This window comes from Elephas maximus, chromosome 23, assembly GCF_024166365.1.
Source record: "Elephas maximus indicus isolate mEleMax1 chromosome 23, mEleMax1 primary haplotype, whole genome shotgun sequence".
Lineage (NCBI taxonomy): Eukaryota > Metazoa > Chordata > Mammalia > Proboscidea > Elephantidae > Elephas > Elephas maximus.
This window is the reverse complement of record NC_064841.1, coordinates 64,466,662-64,487,801: the sequence shown is the minus strand read 5'-3', so window position 1 is coordinate 64,487,801 and position 21,140 is coordinate 64,466,662. Positions and strand designations below refer to the sequence as shown.

General features: G+C 41.5%; 1 protein-coding gene across 9 annotated transcripts in view; it reads right to left on the bottom strand.

Annotated features, from left to right (window-relative positions):
• Positions 1-21,140, bottom strand: part of CLYBL (citramalyl-CoA lyase) — a 341,524-nt gene that overhangs the window by 135,805 nt on the left and 184,579 nt on the right. For 3 of the 9 annotated variants that reach the window (XM_049867125.1, XM_049867126.1, XM_049867127.1), the window contains exon 2: positions 8,224-8,976. The exons of the other annotated variants lie outside the window; for them this stretch is intronic. In XM_049867125.1, coding sequence (XP_049723082.1) covers positions 8,224-8,268 — 45 coding nt within the window. In that variant the 5' untranslated portion in view covers positions 8,269-8,976. The remainder of the gene's footprint in view (positions 1-8,223; positions 8,977-21,140) is intronic. 9 annotated transcript variants of the gene reach the window in all.

Here is a 21,140-nt window from a genome sequence, read left to right as displayed (position 1 = left end):
ACAAAAATCAGCTGGATTCCTCTACACCAATAAAAAGAACATCGAAGAGAAATCACCAATCAATACCATTTACAGTAGTCCCCAAGAAGATAAAATACTTAGGAATAAATCTTACCAGAGATGTAAAAGACTTATACAAAGAAAACTACAAAACACTTCTGCAAGAAACCAAAAGAGACCTACATAAGTGGAAAAACATACTTTGCTCATGGACAGGAAGACTTAACATTGTAAAAATGTCTGTTCTATGAAAAATGATTTATAGATTTAATGAAATTCCGATCCAAATTCCAACGACATTTTTTAATGAGATGGAGAAACAAATCACCAACTTCATATGGAAGAGAAAGAGGCCTTGGATAAGTAAAGCATTACTGAAATGAAGAACAAAGTGTGAGGCCTTCTCTACCTGATTTTAGAACCTAGTATGCCACCACAGTAGTCGAAACAGCCTGGTACTGGTACAACAACAGATACATAGACCAATGGAACAGAATTGAAAATCCAGACATAAATCCATCCACATATGAGTAGCTGATATTTGACAAAGGCCCCAAAGCAGTTAAATGAGGAAAAGACAGTCTTTTCAACAAATGGTGCTGGCATAACTGGATATCCATCTGCAAAAAAAACGAAACAAGACCCATACCTCACTCCATGCACAAAAACAAGCTCAAAATGGATCAAAGACCTAAATATAAAATCTAAAATGATAAAGATCATGGAAGAAAAAATAGGGACAATGCTACGAGCCCTAATACATGGCATGAACGGTCTACAAAACATTACTAACAATGCAGAAGAAAAACTAGATAACTGGGAGCTCCTAAAAATCAAATACCTATGCCCGTTTAATGGGGTTTTTATGCTTATCTAAAGACTTCACCAAAAGAGTAAAAAGATTACCCACAGACGGGGAAAAAGTTTTTAGCTATGACATTTCCATTCAGTGCCTGATCTCTAAAATCTACACGATTCTGCAAAAACTCAACTACAAAAAGACAAATAGCCCAATTAAAAAATGGGCAAAAGATATGAATAGACACTTCACTAAAGACAACATTCAGGTAGCTAACAGATACATGAGGAAATGCTCATGATCATTAGCCATTAGAGACATGCAAATCAAAACAACAATGAGATTTCATCTCACTCCAACAAAGCTGGCATTAATCCAAAAAAAAAAAAAAAACACAAAATAATAAATGTTGGAGAGGCTGTGGAGAGATTGGAATGCTTATACACTGTTGGTGGGAATGTAAAATGGTACAACCACTTTGGAAATCCATTTGGCACTTCCTTAAAAAGCTAGAAATAGAGCTACCATAGGATTCAGCATTTCCACTCCTTGGAATATGTCCTAGAGAAATAAGAGCCTTTACATGAACAGATATATGCACACCCATGTTTATTGCCTCTCTGTTTACAATAGCAAAAAGATGGAAGCAACCAAGGTGCCCATCAACGGATGAATGGATAAATAAATTATGGTATATTCACACAATGGAATACTATGCATTGATAAAGAATAGTGATGAATCTGTGAAACATTTCATAACATGGAGAAATCTGGAAGGCATTATGCTGAGTGAAATTAGTCAGTTGCAAAAGGACATATATAAGACCATTATTATAAGAACTCGAGAAATAGTTTAAACAGAGAATATCTTTGATGGTTATCAGAGTGGGGAGGTAGAGAGGTTGGGAGAGGGGTATTCACTAATTAGATAGTAGATTAGAACTACTTTAGGTGACAAGGAAGACAACACACAATATAGGCGAGGTCAGCACAACTGGACTAAACCAAAGGCAAAGAAGTTTCCTGAATAAACTGAATGCTTCTAGGGACAGCATAGCGGGGGGGTGGGGTGGGGGGAGTTTGGGGACCATGGTTTCAGGGGACATCTAAGTCAATTGGCATAATAAAATCTATTAAGAAAACATTCTGCATCCCACTTTTGGAGAGTGGTGTCTGGGGTTTTAAACGCTAGCAAGAGGCCATCTAAGATGCATCAATTGGTCTCAGCTCACCTGGATCAAGGGAGGATGAAGAACACCAAGGACACAAGGTAATTCCGAGCCCAAAAGACTGAAAGGGCCACATAAACCAGAAACTGCATCCGCCTGAGACCAGAAGAACTAGATGGTGCCTGGCTACAACCGATGACTGCCCTGACAGGGAACACAACAGAGAACCCCTGAGGGAGCAGGAGAGCAGTGGGATGCAGACCCCAAATTCTCATAAGACCAGGCTTAATGGTCTGACTGAGACTAGAAGGACCCTGGTGGTTATGGGCCCCAGACCTCTGTTGGCCCGGGACAGGAACCATTCCCAATGCCAACTCTTTAGACAGGGAATGGACTGGACAATGGGATGGAGAGGGATGCTGGTGAGGAATGGGCTTCTTGGATCAGGTGGGGACACTTGAGACTAGGTTCACATCTCCTGCCTGGAGGGGAGATGTGAGGGTAGAGGGGGTTAGAAACTGGCAAAATGGACATGAAAAGATTGAGTGGAGGGAGGGAGCGGGCTGTCTCATTAGGGGGAGAGCAACTGGGAATATGTAGCAAGGTGTATATAAGTTTTTGTGTGAAAGACTGACTTAATTTGTAAACTTTCACTTAAAGCACAATAAAAATTACAAATTCAAAAATCTATTTTCCTTAAGCCCTATGTTCCACTTACATTTCTATTTTCTACTTACAAATAAAATTGATTAATTCAAACTGAATAGGCTTAAACTAGTTGAAATCTCAATCCACGCCATTTACGGAGCCCTGGTGGAACACTGGTTGAGAGTCAAGAGCTGGAATCCACCAGCCGCTCCTTGGAAACCGTATGGGGTAGCTCTACTCTGTCTTATAGTGTTGCTATGAGTCGGAATCTGCAACGAGTTTGGTTTTTTTTTTTTTTTTTTGGTTAAACAACTAAAACTATATTTATGTATTTAATACATTTTCTTTTCAACTGCTTCAAATGCTTGACCTGACAAGCAAAAGCTTCCCAAACACTTCCACAATGCCTGTAAATCTGATATCCTCCCTGGGGACTCAGACTACTTATAGGCCAGGGGTCTTCTCTCGGCACACACAGACCCAGGTGATTTTTCCTCTGCAAAGAAGATATATTCAGCCCTTTTATGGTTGCCATGACAACAGGGAACTTGAAGTTCATATCCTTTGAACAGAGTTGGCTTTCTTGACTCTAAATTACAATCCAGCATAATTCTTTCCTCTGGTTTGAGTTATAGTTTTCTCACATGAAAGTCACAGCTAATTTTTTCAACTAACTTCTTTCAACTAACTTCTTTTCGTATTCTTCTGGTCTGGTTGGAGCCTAATTCTTAAGAGAGTCTAATGCTAACCAATTAGATTCTGCATCAAATTCAGACTTTCGAGGCTTAGTCATCATGCTCACACCAGGTGCCTGAGCATGATTCATGAGGGTATCTGAATCAAAAGAGGGGGACCTGCATCTCACCAAGGGTCAAGTTGCTATGAAAGTAATGAGTCCAGGTTCAGGGCAAAAATAAGGAAAATTTTTAAAGCCCCAAAGAAGACAAAAGGATGAATGAGAAAGAAAAGGAATTTCTTTCTACCATAAAAATATACAATATAATATATCTTGAGGTACACAAAGAATGACTAATATTCAGTTGAGTGATGCAGTGGAAAGTATGGGCTTTGGAGTTAGCCAGGATCTTGGGGCAAGTTGTCTGCCTTTTCGAAGTCTCTGTACAAAAGCATATATAAAGTGCCTATCAAGTCCTGGGTCCTGAATAAACGTGGACTGGACTTTCTGCACCTTCTAGCTCTACCTGAGGAGAAAACGATGCAGTGGGGTTTGCAACTGCTGTAGGAGATCACTCACAGGAATTGCAGTGGAGCCTGGGTTGGCCAGAGAAGAGAAGGCTACGTTCTTCCTGGAACATCATTGAAAATGGGGTATCTCTACCTCACCAATCCCATGTGAATGTGAGCTCTACTTGGGAGCACTAGGGCTGCTAAAATGAGGTCACTGTACATCCTTCAAGGAGCCGTGGTAGCACAGTGGTTACAGTGCTCACCTGCCACCCACCAACAGCTCCCTGGGAAAAAGATGTGGCAGTCTGCTTCTGTAAAGATTTATAGCCATGGAAACCCTATGAGGCAATTCTACCCTGTCCTATAGAGTCACTGTGAGTTGGAATTGACTTGACGGCAACGCGTTCATGGTTACATCCTTCCGGCCCTGCAATTCCACTGTTGACCATCCATCCACTTAACCTAAGAATAGAGACACAGATATTTGGAGTGAAAAGCTGTCTAGTCAGACCATGCCACTCCTGTGTGAACAGGATGTCAGGGCTTGCCTGGAACACATCCCATCGCCTCTAACCAGCTCCCAGCAATTCAACCACCAAGACCAAAACCAAAAATTGTTGCCTTTGAGTTTATTCCAACTCCCACTGGTGAGAGGAAACAGAACAAAAGATTTAGAAGGTGACAGAGAAGAAGAAGAAGAAAAAAATTTTTTTTGAGAAGAAGAGGAAGGGAAAATGAGGTAGGTGAACAACTCAGTAAAAATATCTAACATTTACTGAGCATATTCTATGTGTTAGGCACTGTGCTGAAGTGCTTTATATATATTATTTCATCTAATCTTTGCAATAATCCACTGAGGTAGGTACTATTGTGGTTCCTGTTTTTAAAGATGAAGAATCTGAGGCTTAATGAAATTAAATACAACTTGCTCAGGTTAAGGAAGTAACAAAGGTAGGAACTGAGTCCACCTCTACTCCAGTACTTAAGGTCTTAGTTACAATACAATACTGCTGAGGTTACCCAATAGGGAACTGGGTAAAGGGCAAAAAGAGAAAAAAATGCATGTGGAAACACAATTACTGAACACACAAAAAATGCTCCACCACGTGAGTTATTTTTTAAAAAAGCAAATTAATGCAACAGTAAAGTATAATTTCTATATATTAAACAGGAAAGCAAACTTAAAAGCAATACCTAAAGTAGAAACACTGGCATACTCCAATATTGCCACTTATAAAAGTATTATCAATTTTGAAAAGTAATTTTTATGTATGTCTTTTGTAAAACATTTTGGCAATTGTAACAAAAAGCCATAAATTGATTGACAATCCTACCCATTGACTGAGAATCCCAGTCTTAGAAATGTTCTAAAGAAATAGGCTGGCTCACGATCTCTAGACATTAGAGAAATGCAAATCAAAACCACAATGAGATATCATCTCACCCTGGCATTACTGGCACGAATAAGTATAACAGGAAATAACAAACGTTGGAGAGGCTGTGGGGAGATCGGAACTCTTATGCACTGCTGGTGGGAATGCAAAATGATATAACCATTTTGGAAAACGCCATGGCACTTCCTTAGAAAGCTGGAAATAGAAATACCATATGATCCAGCAATCCCACTCTTAGGAATATATCCTAGAGAAATAAGAGGAATAGACATATGTACACTCATGTTCACTCCAGCATTGTTCACAATGGCAAAAAGATGGAAACAACCTAGATGCCCATCAACAGATGAACGGATAAACAAACTGTGGAACACACACACAATGGAGTATTACGCAACGATAAAGAACAACGATGAATCTGTGAGGCATCTCATAACACGGATGAATCTGGAAGGCATTATGCTGAGTAAAATAAGTCAATCACAAAAGGGCAAATATTGTATGAGACCACTACTGTAAATACTCATGAAGAGGTTTACATACAAAAAGAAACAATCTGTGATGGTTACAAGGGAGGGGAGGAGTGGGAATGGAAAAACACTTAATAGATAAGTGGAAACACTGATGAAGGGTAGAACGGTACACAACACTGCGGAAGCCAGCACAGCCTTCACAAGGCAAGGTCATGGTAGCTCCATAGATACATCCAAACCCTCTGAGGGACTGAATTGCTGGACTAAGGGTTATGGGGACCATGATCTCAGGGAATATCTAGCTCAATTGGCATACCATAATTTATAAAGAATATGTTCTACATTCTACTTTGGTGAGTAGCGTCTGGAGTCTTAAAAGCCTGAGTGGCCATCTAGGATACCCTACTGGTCTTACCCCTTCGCGAGCAAGGAAGAATGAAGAAAACTAAAGATACAACGGAAAGATTAGTCCAAAGGACTAATGGACCACATCTACCACGGCCTCCACCAGACTGAGTCCAGTGCAACGAGATGGTGTCCGGCTACCATGACTGACTGCTCTGACAGGAATCACAATAGACGGTCCCGGACAGAGCTGGAGAAAAATGTGGAACAAAATCCTAAGTCAAAAAGAAAGACCAGACTTGCTGGCCTGACAGAGACTGGAGAAACCCTGAGAGCATGGCCCCTGACACCTTTTCAGTTCAGTAATGAGGTCACTCCTGAGGTTCACCCTTCAGCCAAAGATTGAACAGGCCCATGGGACAAAACAAGACTAAAGGGGCACACCAGCCCTGGGGCAGGGACTGGAAGGCAGGAGGGAAGAGGAAAGCTGGTAATAGGGAATCCAGGGTTGAGAAGGGAGAGTATTGACATGCCCTGGGGTTGTTAAGCAATGTCATAGAACAACGTATATGCTAACTGTCTGATGAGAAAACTAGTTGGTTCTGTAAACCTTCATCTAAAGCACAAAAAAAGAAAAATTAAAAAAAAAAAAACCAAAGAAATAGGCCCAAAAAGGAAAAAGTTATATGCATGAAGCTCTTTATTGCCAGAACTATTTATTACAGCGAAAAATGGTAAGCAAACTAAATATTTAGCAGTAGGGAAATGGTTAACTGAATTAAAGTGAAACCACTTGCTCAATTCTATAATCTACTAAAATAGTAATTATGAAGATTTTCATAATTTTCATAGCAATATAGAAAGTAAAAAAAAGCATAATACACAATTATAACTATACAATCATGTAAAAATTATACCTACAAAAAAACAAAGACTGGGAAAAAACCCAGGAAAACAGGGAAGTGAATTCTCTGCTACACTGGTGGATTCAGAATGATTTCTTCCCTTTTAAAAATATCTTTTATGGCTGTTAAAAGCAATAAAAATTAAAAATTTGAAGCAGCTAACAAGACTTGCCTGTAAAAATAAGGACACCTGCTGGCTTGTTTTGCTGATTAAGTAAGTTAATGGATGTAAAAGCACCTAGAAATAGGACCTGCAGGCACTCAACAGTCTCTCCACATGCCCGCCACCTCACCCTTCCCTCCTTCCAGCTTTAATATCCTCAGATTGCAGAATCAACACTGGTCACATTGATGTGGCAGGAGAAGTTTCTCATCGGTACCGCTCTCTTTCTCAGCAGGAGTGTTTCTCTCGGTTTTTGTTGTGTTTATCCACAACCTCCAGAGAGCAACAGGATCTGGGCACTTTCACCTTTGATTTTTTTTCATCAAAATTACCTTGTTCTTTTCTTCTTGGCTAGCATATAGTTTAAAAAGCATATGGTGTCAATACGGCACCTCTTCCGGGCAACTTATGAACATATTACCAAGTACTATGCTTACAGCTTATGCTTACAGCTTACCGAGTACCTTCAGGAGGTGAAAGATAAGAAAAAGGTATCATGGCTGGCCAGACAGAAAGACTAAAGGGCAGATAGGCCTTTCCTCCCCTAAAAACTGCACTGCAGCTACACAAATCTCATTACTCTGCCGAGTGTCCAGGGTCCCTCTGGCCATCCAGGGGACATGGAAACAGAATGTAGAGGTAAAAGGTCAGTCTGGAGACAGGATGGTGGTGGTGGTCATGGCGGCAGCAGGGCAGGAAGCCAGGAAAAGGAGGGAGGGAAAGCAGAAAAACCATAGCAATAACACATCCAACAAAGAAGCTCTCTAAACTCACCTGCAGTCTTAAGAGTTCAATGTCAAGTCCAGATCTCTGAGACAGCCTTGAGGGCCAGATGGCCCAAGCTCTTGCAAAGAAGTGTTTGCAGGTGAGCCTCAGCCTATTGATGGGGCACTCACTCTCTTCCATTTATGCACTGCTAATTTTTAGACAGGGCCCTGGTGGCACAGTGTTTAAGAACTCAGCTCCTAACCAAAAGGTCGGCAGTTCGAATCTACAAACCACTCCTTGGAAATCCTAGGGGGCAGTTCTCTTCTGTCGTATAGAGTAGCTATGAGTTGGAATCAACTCGAGGGCAATGGGTTTGGGTTTTTTGGAATTATTAGATGGGGACAGTCGTGGCTTAGTGGTAAAATTCTTACCTTCCATGCTGGTGACCTAGGTTCAATTCCCAGCCAATGTACCATACGCACAGCCACCACCAGTCTGTCAGTGGAGGCTTGTGTGTTGCTGTGATGCTAAACAGCTTTCAGTGGAGCTTCCGGGCTAAGCTGGATCAGGATGAAAGGCCTGGCAATCAGCTTCTGAAAATCAGCCAGTGAAAACCCTATGGATCCCAACAGTCTGGAGATGGTACAGGATTGGGTAGCGTTTCATTCCACTGTGTATGGCATCGCTATGAGTTGGGAGCTGACTCAATGGCAGCTACCAACAACAATTCTTAGACAGTTCTTTGTCCTGCCGAGTGAAAATTTATCTCTGAGTCACTCACTTACGGGCCTTGTCCTTATTCTGCCCTCTGGAATGGATCTACTTCCTCTTCTCTTAAAGTCTTTTCTGTCTTCAAGTCTTCTTTTCTTCAGGATTAACATCCTCAGCATTTTCAACTGTTCCTCAACCTTGTCTTCTAGTCTAGGGTTCAAGACCTGCACATCAGCTTCCAAGTGTCATCCGACCAGTACTCTTCCCTTCCTTTAGCTGGACACTCTTCTCCAATGGGGGTTGCTGTTGAACTCTGCTGTAATTATGGTTTGAAATGTCTGTCCGACTCCCCTACTAGACTGTAAACTACTTGACAGTTCATGTGTACAAGATCTGGTGGCGGTTGTAGGGAGAGGTTAGTCATTTCATTCCTCATTAATTCAACTCACTGGACCACAAAATCAAAATATCTCCTAAACAGAAAAAGAAATAACATCCCTTGAATACTTATTTTGCTTTAGGCATTTTGGTAGGTATTTTACACACATAATTTCATTTAATCTACACTTCATGTGAGAAGTATTACTTTCTCCACTACCCACATTAGGAAAGGTGGGGCCAAGTTCATATGGATAAGTAGCAGAGTCAAGTCCAATGTATCGACACCAAAGCGCATATGCTTTTCTCAACAGTTCCATTTCAGTTAGGATATATTTGGCTGCAAAGAATGGAAAATCCAATGTAGCCTGCCTTAATTAACACGAAAGGCATTTATGTGACAATGTGCAGAGTTGGGGGCAGGGGGCTTCTGGGTCGGTGAAGGCGACAGTTCAGCAATGTCATCAAGCATGCCCACTGTCTTCTACCCACCTTGCCAACACGATGTGGCCTTCACTGTAAGACAGGCTGTTGTCAGCTGTCACTGGGGCAACACACCTCTTTGTCACCATTAGCGGAAAAGAAGACCGACTCACCTTGGCTCTCTTTTAAGAGGAGGGAAAAACTTTACTAGAAATCTTCAGCAAACCATTCTGCACATCTCATTAGCTATAAAAATTCATCGCTGGCAAGGAGGACTGTGTTAGTTGTCCTTGGCCTCTACAGCCTTAGCCCTTGAGTTGGACTGAATTCCCCAAACTGCATTACCTCATGCTCGGTGTCAGAGAAGTGACTAGATCTTGAGACTCCATCACAATCAAGCCACTCCCAACTCCACATGGCTTAAAAATAATGACAATCTTAGGAAGCACTGAGAGCAGCAACGTGACCTACGCCAGGCACAGTGCTGGGTACTGCGGATGTGGACCCTATCTCTGCCCTCATGGAGCTTCCACTCTGTGAGAAAGAGAAACACTGTAAAGTATTACAAGTGTGATGCATGTTACAAAGGGGAAAGGACATATAGCACGTGTAGAACATAGAGGTGGGAAAACAACTTAGTCTGAGTGATCCTGGGAGGTTTACTGGAGAAGAATGTTTCTGATGAGACCCCAAGGATGCTGGGCAGAGGGAAGGGCACAAGTGAAGGTGTGGAGTCAAGAATCAATTGTACAATTCTCACATTCCCCCTTAAGTCTTTGGGATACCTCACCACCAGAGACCAATCATTTATTCAGTTACTCATCATTCATGCACGCATTCATTCATTTCACAAATATCTGCCTGCAGTAGGTGAGAATATGTGTAGATCATTGGTGAAAGGAACCTAAGAGATGATTAGTCTGTGAATGAGCCAAGCCTTACTTTTTCCCCTCTTTCCCTCTAACCGTCTACTATGGATTAAATTGTGTTCCCTCAAAAGAAACATTGAATGCTAAGCCCCGTACTTATAAATTTGACACCGTTTGGACATAGGGGTTTTATTTGCTTGTGTTAATGTGATCATACTAGAGTAGGGTGGGCCCTAAACCTAATCACTTCTGAGTCATAAAAAAAAGCAGAATAGACACAGAGACACACACACAGAGGCAAAAGAGAGATGCTCCTGAGGTCCTCTCTACAAGCAAAGGAATGCCAAGGATTGCTGGCAGACACCAGAAACTAGGAGAGAGGTTCACAGAAGGAACCAACGTGCCTAAGACCCTGATTTGGACTTTTAGCCTCTAAAACTGTGAGAAAATTAATTTCTGTTCTTTAAAGCCACCCACTTGTATTTTTCATTGCAGCAGCACTAGGTAGTTAGGACACCATTTCATTGTTTATTTGAATTTCTGCTGGAGGCTAAACAAACAAAAAAAGGTGAATTTCAAATCATAAGTACTCCTCACTTATTGACTATCTCATTATCTGACATTTCGCATTTATGACAATAGTAAAAAATCTACTATCCCGCCATTTTGGCATTAATGACATACGTCAGGCAGTAACAAATGCTGAGGTGTGAGGCAAGAGTAACGCTGGCTATGATGGTTAAGGTTATGTGTCAACTTGGCCAGGCCATGATTCTCAGTGGTTTGGGAGTTATGTAATGATGTAGTCATCCTCCACTTTGTGATCTCAGGTGGTCATCTTCCATTTTTGCATAATGCCAATTTTTGAGTAACGACCTGGTCTTTGAAACCTAACCATGCTGATAAGTGAGGGGTGGGTGTAGTACATTTTGCCATCTCTAAAGTTTTAATAAAAAGTTTGATGAAAAAGAATTAGGAATTGTTAAATTACAAGAGGATTTAAGATTATAAATGAATTTCAGTGATTTGTGTTCTGTTAGTTGATGTTTCTGTGGATAGCCACATTAACTTCAGATTTCAAACCCTGGCATATGCAGAAAGTGACAGCAGCAACAAGAACACGAACTGGAGAAAAGGAACAAGCTGCTTACTACACAGAATTTGGTAAACAAATCATATGAATTCCACTTAGTTCTGAGGCATTCTACTCAGGGTAGCAGATTGTATTTCAAGGAGAATTATTTCTTTCTATGACTTTCTTTTCCAAAACTTTTGACTCTTTGCAAACCAACTGATAATTATCAGATGTAGCATTCAGTCTGACAGGAAAACCCAACTGTCTATTTGTACCATCATAATTAGTAGCTCCTTTCTACTCAGCCTCAGAACAGTGTGGTTCTTGTCATGTGGGCATTTATATATTTTTTTCATTAAATTTGGTGGTTGAAACTGTGCTTCAAGCATTATAAGCAGTACATTGTGAGCATTTAATAAATATCAAAGTAATAAGAATAGGCAGGGGGAAGGGGAAAACACTCAGCCTGCATTTAAAAGTCTTGAATAAATGTTCCTCACTGCTTGAGCTCAGATGCTTAGAGGCCAGGAGGCTGGGGCACTCCCAGGTGGCTGTGAGCAGGCGCCTTGGTGAGAGTCGCCTTCTGCAGGTAGTGTGACTCCAGGCAGAGATTGAGGGCAGGAATGACTACTCTTTAACTCAGCCCCAGCCTTCCTCTTCTGCCCTCTCGTCCGTCCTCCGCCAGAACTGCTCCTTCTCTTTCACTGCCTGCTCGGAATTAAACCTTGTTCTCAGGACAGCGTCTGATAAATTTATACCAGTTTTGGCTCTTTATCAGGTATGGCAAGTGGTAGAAAACCAATTCCACCTAGCTTAAGCCAAAACAGGCTTTACTGGACCACTTGAGTGCTTTTCAGGTCAAGGATTTTGCTTCAGGCACTGCTGAAATCAGTCCTGACTTTCATTTTCATGCTCCGTATGGGGGGCCCTGGACACACGAGGGGTCTCCCAGGAGCATGGCCGCAGCAATGCCACACTCACAACCTTTCGGATAAAATTTAGTGAGAAAAAGCGTTTTCCCCCATCGCTCCCACAATAGTCCTGAGACTCACTCTGATTGGACTGGCTAATGTCACATGTTCTGGCCTAAGCCAATCACAGTGGTCAGCAGAATGCAACTCCCTGATTGGCTAGCTGTGTGTGTGTCACATACTCCACCCCCAGAAGGCGGGGCTAAAGCCACAAGGTTGAGAATGAAAACAAGGGGCCAATAGCTAAAGAAGGAAAACTGGATGCTCGTGGTAAATCACAAATGTCTTTTATACTCATTCACATTCCTAGGAAAATAACTGGGAGTATTTTTTTTTTTTTCATTTTAGCAGGAGACAAAACCTTAGAAGAATAAAACCTGTTGCCGTGGAGTCAATTCCGACTCATAGAGGTCCTGTAGGACAGGGTAGAACTGCTCCACAGAGTTTCCAAGGAGCAGCTGGTGGGTCCGAGCTGCCAACCTTTTGGTTAGCGGCCGAAGGCTTAACCACTCACCAGGGCTCCAAAAGAACAGACCTCTAATAATGGGGTTTCAAAGGCTCTGCTGGGGAACGCACTGCTTCCTTGAAGACTACTCACGCCACCAGCCTGTGGACACCTGACTCGTGTGCACACGGGCACCTCAGCCTCTTCTCCAACATAACCAAACACATGACATGATTGCCTCCCATGTAAACCTGCACCAGAAAACCCGGGTGTTGACGTGATTGATATCCACGGAGTTGTCCACATTAGTACATGCCATGGCTATGCACAGGATTATCTACCTGGATACCTACGTGACTGATACCCATGTGATTATCTGCCATGAAGACACACCCTTCCCTGCGTCCAATGCAATTACCGTCCTTGATATAGATGGAACTGATGCCCACGTGATGACTTGTTCCAGATACGCACATGATTGACGCCCATGCAATTATCTAACACAATGATTGAGACGCATGTGATTATCTGCTAAGACGATACCCGCAGATGAAAACTGGCAAGGCCTGCACAGCTCTAATAATAACCCGCACCAGCTAAGATTTAAGGAAGGTTCTTCTTCAAAAGTAAAAAGGCCACACACACACTGTTACGTGTGGAGAGAGAGAGAAAGAGAGATCCATCTTTCTAAAGTATTTAAAGTAAAACTCAGGACTATAAAATGAAATAAAATAAATTTCAAGGTCCTTCCCGCTCTAAAATCCTCAGATTTAAGGGTTGAATAATAACTGAGAAAGAGTTATTGACTCCACAGGAAGTAGCAGACATTTCTTCCCATCACATTGTGTTTTCGTTAACAGACAGGTTCTTAGTGACTCTCTCGGTGACCATATAAGGAAACCAGGAGTAGGGGATTAGTGATGTAAAAAACTATGTACAAATGAGGTGAGGAGCTGACATGCAAATTAGCCAGGCCACAGCATTCCTACCATGGGGGTGTCTGCTGCTATTGTAGACAAGGCTACACTCAGCTTTACTTTCCATCCTCCATGGCCCTTCCCATTACAACAAAACAAAAAAACAGTCTAAGTAATAACATTTTTGGTCATTTAGCTTGCTCCCTTTTCCCCAATTTGCTGTTCTCCCTTTTGAGAAAAGCATGTAATATCCCTACAGAATTTGATTATTTTCTTGGTTATTGTCAAAAAATGCTAATCCATGAAGAATCCCTTCCTGGGTAATGTTAATTCAGCCGCCTGTTTTATAATAGGATTATGTTTTCCAGGATTTAAAAATCCCACTTGTTAGCTACCAAAGAGACTTCTACAACAGCTATAAAACCTAATTTAAGCTCTATTGGCATTACTGAAATCGCTGAGGTACAATTTATGTCTAACTGCGCTTGACACCCTCCAACCTCCAATAAATATAGAACGTTTATTTTGAAGTTATAAAAGGCAACTGTTCAGTAGGATAGCTGGAGTCTCGTGGGTCCAATCATGCAATATCTCTAAGGCAGAACAAATGTTGTTTACATACGGTAAGGATTATGGGGAAAGTTTATTTAAACAGTTTAATCCAGGTTTACATGTATTAACGCTCCCTTTCACGTCATGCAAATCAAGTTAAAATGATCTTCATCTCTTTTATTTGAAAATAATTATAGGGGGATTCGACTCTTTGGTTTGTTACTGTTTAGTTTAAGAAGGTAATTAGATTAGAACGAAGTTTACAACGGAACACTACACCAACACTAGGTAGAAAGCTACTACCGTATTTCACTTTACAGAGGGGACAGCACTTTTTGGTAAAATAGGGAGGGGCGGGTAAAAAGCTAAAGGTAAAGGAGTTGGGAAGGGGGCAAAAATGATCCTGTGGGCGAGAGAGACTGGGAAGCAGATTCTCTTTTGTCTTTGGCTTTTCATTTCTGCTTCACACCCTCTTCAAAAATGGAGTGGAGTCGGCATTAAAGTGCCTTCTGGGAATGTAAAACTGGGGCTTGGTGAAAGAGACGTATTTTTTCTCCCGCCCCTCCCCTGCCCGCCTCCTTCAGACAGGTGACTATCAGGAAACTTATGGTAGGCCAGATGGGAGGAGAGCTACTCTGGCAAATGTCGTTTCAAGATGAAGGCGAGGCAAACAAGGAGGCTGACAAGGAACATATCAAAGAATATCCCGGCACTCGGAAGTTGAACATGAATCTCAGGGCAGTCAAACCTCTTTAAAGATGCAAATTGCACTCAAACACAGAAAACAGTAGGGTTCTGTTTATCCTTTCACAAAGGGTGCAAACTGCTAATCAGGCTCCATTGCTGGGCTGGCCACTTTGTTTATCAATAAACAGGAAGACAGTTAGACTATAATTTTCCTGCCTAGTACCCAAAAGGAAATGCTGGCGGCTTGGTAGTACTGAGTTCCAGTTGCATCAAAACCCAATTATTATTGTAATAATGTATGGGTGTTTGCAAGTTGCAGGAGCGCGTTACACATGTCTACAAAATCATGTGAAACATATTGGCAGAAAAAGAGCTTGGTGATCCATGGACTAAGGGGAGCTGTCAAAATAGGCCTCTTCCTCCAAGAGCTCAGCTGTGCAAGGTTGCTTAGAACATACATACACGTACACACACACAGAGGAAAACAGTTAACATGGCAGATACTGGAGGCTTGCATGCTAATGTGCAACAAAGACAAGATTTTACTAAAATCAAAAAACAAATGTGCAATAATCTCAGCTCTGAATTGGGAAATTTGATTGAAATTTGCTACAACAGCCACTGCAAGCTTGGTTAAAATGGAACTCTCTTGCATCCTCTATTTTCAGGAGAGCTACCTTCCTAAGATGCCAAACCTACAATGTAACAAAAATTCAATCATACATGTGTGTAGCCGTGCAGATTGTCCACATCATGACCTTAGTCGTCTTTGTTTCTTTTTGTCTCTGTAAGAGATTAAAATGCACCCCAAACTCCACATACTTCCCAAGATGGTGTACATCAAATATAAAATATAAAGGGATTATAATCTCCACAACACAGTGCTTCCATTCATGTTGAAATAATATTTGAGCTAATAACAGTTATCATATAGTATGTCTATATATATTTACATGGTGCCCTGGTAGTGCAGTGGTTAAGAGCTCAGCTGCTAACCAAAAGATCAGCAGTTCAAATCCACGAGCTGCTCCTTGGAAACCCTATGGGGCAATTCTACTCTGCCCTATAGGGTTGCTATGAGTTGGAACCGGCTCCATGGCACCTAACAACAACATATATAATTACATATCATATATACTATATAATGGTATTAATTATCATGTTATATATCATATAATGATCACCCCTAATTCATTTATTCATCAAATATTTACCGAGGACCTACTGTGTTCTGGGCATTATGATAAGCAGTAAGAGATACAATGGCACCCTCTTCACAAAGCTAAGAGTCTACCAGGGAAGCAGACAGAGAACAAGTCATTACAATAAAGTGTGGTGACTATTATGATAAAGTAGGGGGCTGGCCTCTTTTATGAGTACCAAGACAGTCTCTACTACTGCGTCTAGCTCTCCTGATGTCAAACCACTGCAATCTGCCCTAAAAATTTGAGAGATGGAACCTTGGCTCACCTGGAATGGGAGATGGGCCTGCTGGGATGATATGTGGACAAGTGAAAATTCAGCAGGCTCTGTATAGCTCTGTAAATGCACCTCTGTAGTAAGGCTAGTGATCAAAACTGCAGCTCTGGGGTCTGGACTGTCTGGCTTCCCTATTTATTAGCTGTGTGACCTTGGGCAAGTTTCTTAACCTCTCCGAACTTCAGTTTCCTTATCTTTCAAGTGGGAGTAATAATAGCACTTCCCTTATAGAACTTCATGGAGCCCTGCCAAAAGGTTGGAGGTTCGAATCCACCGGCTGCTCCTTGGAAACCCTATGGGGCAAATCTACTCTGTCCTATAGGGTCAATATGAGTTGAAATCGACTCAACAGCAACAGGTTCATAGAAGGGCTATGAGCATTAAATGATTTATTTGTGTAAAGCACCAAGAAATAGTGCTGGTACGCAGGAAATGCTCAATAAATGTTCTCTAGAGTCATTTTTCTTAGATCACCTTCAGCACCATGATCAGCATCAAGACCTGGTCTCAGGAAGGGCAAAGGCATAAATGAATGATTGTGGGGAAGTTGCCTTCTGCTCAGAAATGTACTGAAATTCAAGGAGGCCCTGTCCTCCAGCTGAACGTAGGAAGGAAGTATGAGAATGCCTGTCCTTTTCCAGCTCTCAAGGTCATGCAGCCTGTCTCCAGTCTTTTCACGAACAAAAGTTTTTAATTTTGATGAGGTCCCATTTATTTATTTTGTCTTTTGCTGTTTGTTCTTTTGGTATATTAGATAATTCATTGTTGAAAGTTGCCCCTGATTGTTCTTCTAAGAATTTTATGGTTTTAATTTGCACATTTAGGTCCTTAATCCATTTTGAATTTGTTTTTGTGTATGGTGTGAGGCATGGATGTTTCATTTTTCTGCATGTGGGAATCCAATTTTCCCAGCACCATTTACTTAAGTGATTCTTCTTTCCCCATTGAATGGACTTAGCACCCTTGTCAAAAATCAACTAGTTAACCATAGTTAAAAAAAAATTTTTTTTTTTTTTTTTTAAATGTGGGTTTATTTCTGGACTCTCACTCCTATTCCATTGGTCTATGTGTCTATTATTATATCAGTACCAGGCTGATTTGATTACTGTAGCTGTATAGTATATTTCAAAATCAGGAAATATCAGTCCTCCTACTTTGTTTTTCTCTGTCAACATTTTTTTTGGCTATTTGGGGCCTCTCACCATTCCATATAGAGTTGAGGATTGATTTTCCATTTTGGTAAAAATGGCTGTTGGAATTTTGATCAGGATTGCATTGAATCAATAGATCACTTTGGGTAGTACTGATATCTTAACAATAATAAATATTCCAATCCATGACCATGGGACATCTTTCAATTTAAGTCTTCTTTAGTTTCTTTCAAAAGTGTTTTATAGTTTTCACTGCATAAATCCTTCACATCCCTGGTTAGATTTATTCCTAGGTTTTTTTTTTCTCTTAGATGCTATTGTATATGGAATTGTTTCCCTAATTTCCCTTTCAGATTTCTCACTGCTGTTATAGAAACCCAAATGATTTTTGTTTGTTGACCTTGTACCCTGCAACTTTGCTAAATTCCTCTATTAGCTCTATAAGTTTTCTTGTGAACTCTTTGGGATTTTGTATATATACCGGATTATATCATCCGTGAATAGAGATAATTCTACTTCTTTTCCAATCTGAATACCTTTCATTTCTTTTTTTGTCTTATTGCTTTGGCTAGGACTTCTAATACAATATTGAATAGAAGTGGTGAGAGTGAGCACCCTTGTCTTGTTCCCAGTTTCAAGGGGAAAGCTCTCTGTCTTTCTCCATTAAGTATAATGTTGGCTGTTGGCTTTTCATATATGCCCTGGATCATACTAAGAAATTTCCCTTCTACTCCAATCTTCTTTATGGTTTTCATCAAGAAAAGGTATTGGATTTTATCAAATGCTTTTTCTGCATTCATAGAGATGATCCTATGGTTCTTTTTCTTTGTTCTATTGATGTGGTGTATTACTGGATAGGTTTTTGTATCAGAACCTTTAAGGATCAAAAAGACCTTGCAGAGTACCTATGCACAGTTCAGCTTTCCATCCTTTTACAAAAAGACTCACAGATACCCCAGTTCCTACAGAAGAAATCTCCCGAGCTCTTAAGTCTTTTAATAAAGGCAAGACACCTGGCAGAAGAGCCTTCCCATCCTAATTTCACACTACTATTGAAGAGGAGGAGGAAACCCTGGTGGCCTAGTGGTTAAGTGCTACAGCTGCTAACCAAGAGGTTGGCAGTTTGAATCCACCAGGTGCTCCTTGGAAACTCTATGAAGCAGTTCTAGTCTGTTCTATAGGGTCGCTATGAGTCGGAATTGACTCCATGGCAGTGGGTTTGGTTTTTTTGGTTTATTGAAGAGGAGGGAGCTCCCCATGTTCCTATATACATTTAACCATTCACTGCACATCAGTTAGATTTCTCCCTGTGGGGAGAATACACCTAGCTACCCTACTAATTTATTTCAACAAGAGTGGCAGCACTGAGGAATTTAAAATTTAGCCAAATGGATTCTTGTATATATATGGTACATGTATGTAAGTACAACTGTGAGTTCAGTCTATGTACTTGTGCGCGTGTGTGCATGCACACACGCCTCAGAGGGAGTGCAAAAATGATAGCACAAGTGACAGAGTATATATATGCTCAGTGGGAGACAGGCTCTTCCATCTGCATGACAACTAAAGGCATTGCAGAGTAACTCCAAGTTAAGTGGTTTAAAATCATGACTGTCTGGAAATCATATTTATACAAATAAAAAATTAACAATAAAATAAAAACCTTGATTGATACTTCGTGTTTCTTAATGAATAACTCAAGCTCGCAAATGAAACAACACGCCGGTTGTGCAGACTCTACTATTAACTATACAAAAAACAAAACCAGCTGCTGTCGAGTCAATTCTGACTCATAGCGACCCCATGTGAGCAGCATAGAACTGTGCTCTGTGGGCTGTTCATGGCTGTGACCTCTTGGAAGTAGATCTACAGGCCTTTCTTCCAAGGCACCTCTGGGTGGGTTCAAACTGCCAACCTTTTGGCTAGCAGTCAAGTGCTTAACTGTTTGTGCCACCCTGGGACTAATATTAACTAAAGGAGTGCTTCTATAGATTACTGTTGGAGTAAGAGGCACTTAAAAAGTGGCACAGTGTGGGGAACACAGTAATGCTCCCTCGCCTCCTCCGCATTGCCTCCAATCATCCTCCCCTCCACGACACTGACCTTCCTTCCGGTCTCATGTGTCTCCTGATATCCAAAATGGACTGCGGGAGCGGAAGCATTCAAAGAACTTGGCCCACTGTGGAAGAGAACGTGAGGCTTCTCAGGAAGCACTGACTGTTTCTTAGAAGGCAAATATAACTCCCTCTTGGTTTGTGTGGTTAGAGTGCAGCTGTGACAAGGTGAGCCTCGGCAGCCTTGGATCCTCTGCCACACAGAGCAGGCGGGTGGAAGAGAGCTCTAATGCCCACTCACCAGGTGCTTCCTTCCATCACTTCTGCTGAGGGCACCCCTCATCAGGGCAGCTCTCCTCCTGTTTCCATAGTGGAGAAGCATTTAAATGGGCATCCACCAGGGCCAGGACCCAGCCCAACCTCCACTTGCTCTGAACATTCCTGGGGAGGCCCTAACCCCCACAGGCAGAGTTTACTGCCGTTCTCTGTCCATTTCTTATTCTCTTACTGCCTAAACCAAAAACTTGTTGCCATTGAATCAATTCCAACTCTTGGCGACCCTATAGTACAGAGTAGAACTGCCCCATAGGGTTTCTAAGGTATAGGTGGTGGATTTGAACTGCTGATCTTTTGATTAGCAGCTGAGCTGTTACCCACCGCACCACCAGGGCTCCTCTTAGTGCCTAGAACTGATCAAGCACTCTGCACAGAAATGGAAAATAAAAACCTATTGCTCAGCAGCTTCAGAAAGATAAATTTCACTCTGGTTTCCTAAGGAAACAGAAAGTGGGCTCTTTCTAAGACAGATGTTTCTAGCCCCCTAATGTTAAGAAATCTGTGAGAAGGTTTGTCTCCAGAGCCTTTTCTCTGTTTGCCTATCACAGTTGAGGCGAATGGTTAAAAAAAAAAAAAAAAAAAAGCAAAAATTGCAAACTCCATGACATTTAGAGGAAAAACTCACCTGTCCCAATACATGACCCTATGAGATGTCAGGACTCTAAGGTATTAACCAAACCTTAGATGCAGAGTAAACCTTTGTATTCTAAGCAATCACAACAGACTTGAATTCAGGCTATCAGACCCTTGGCCATTAAGACAATTGCTATTTATGTATTTATCAGGCACTCGCATAGCACTTATCTGTCAGGCAGTACTCTAAGCTCTTTAAAAATATCAACTCATTTAATGTAATTTCCTGGGATAGGTACTATTATTACCATTATTACCCTTATCTTACAGAAGGGAAAACTGAGGCACTAAACTAGTTCCCATTGAATCGACCATGGGGACCCTCATGTGCGTCAGAGTAGAACTGTGCTCTGCAGGGTTTTCAGGGGCTAATTTTTTGGAAGTAGATTGCCAGGCCCTTCTCCTAAGGTGCTTCTGGGTGGACTTGAACCATCCACTTTTTGGTGAGCACGACCCAGGGCCTCCCCAGTTATGGTGAAGTTGATGCCGACTCATGGTAACACCATGTGTGTCAGAGTAGAAACGTGCCCCATGGGGTTTTCAATGGCTGTGATTATTTGGAAATAGATTGCCAGGCCTTTCTTCTGAGAAGCTTCTGGGTGGAGTCAAACTGCCAGCCTTCTAGTTACTAACCAAGTGCTTAACTGTTTGTGCCACACAGGGACTC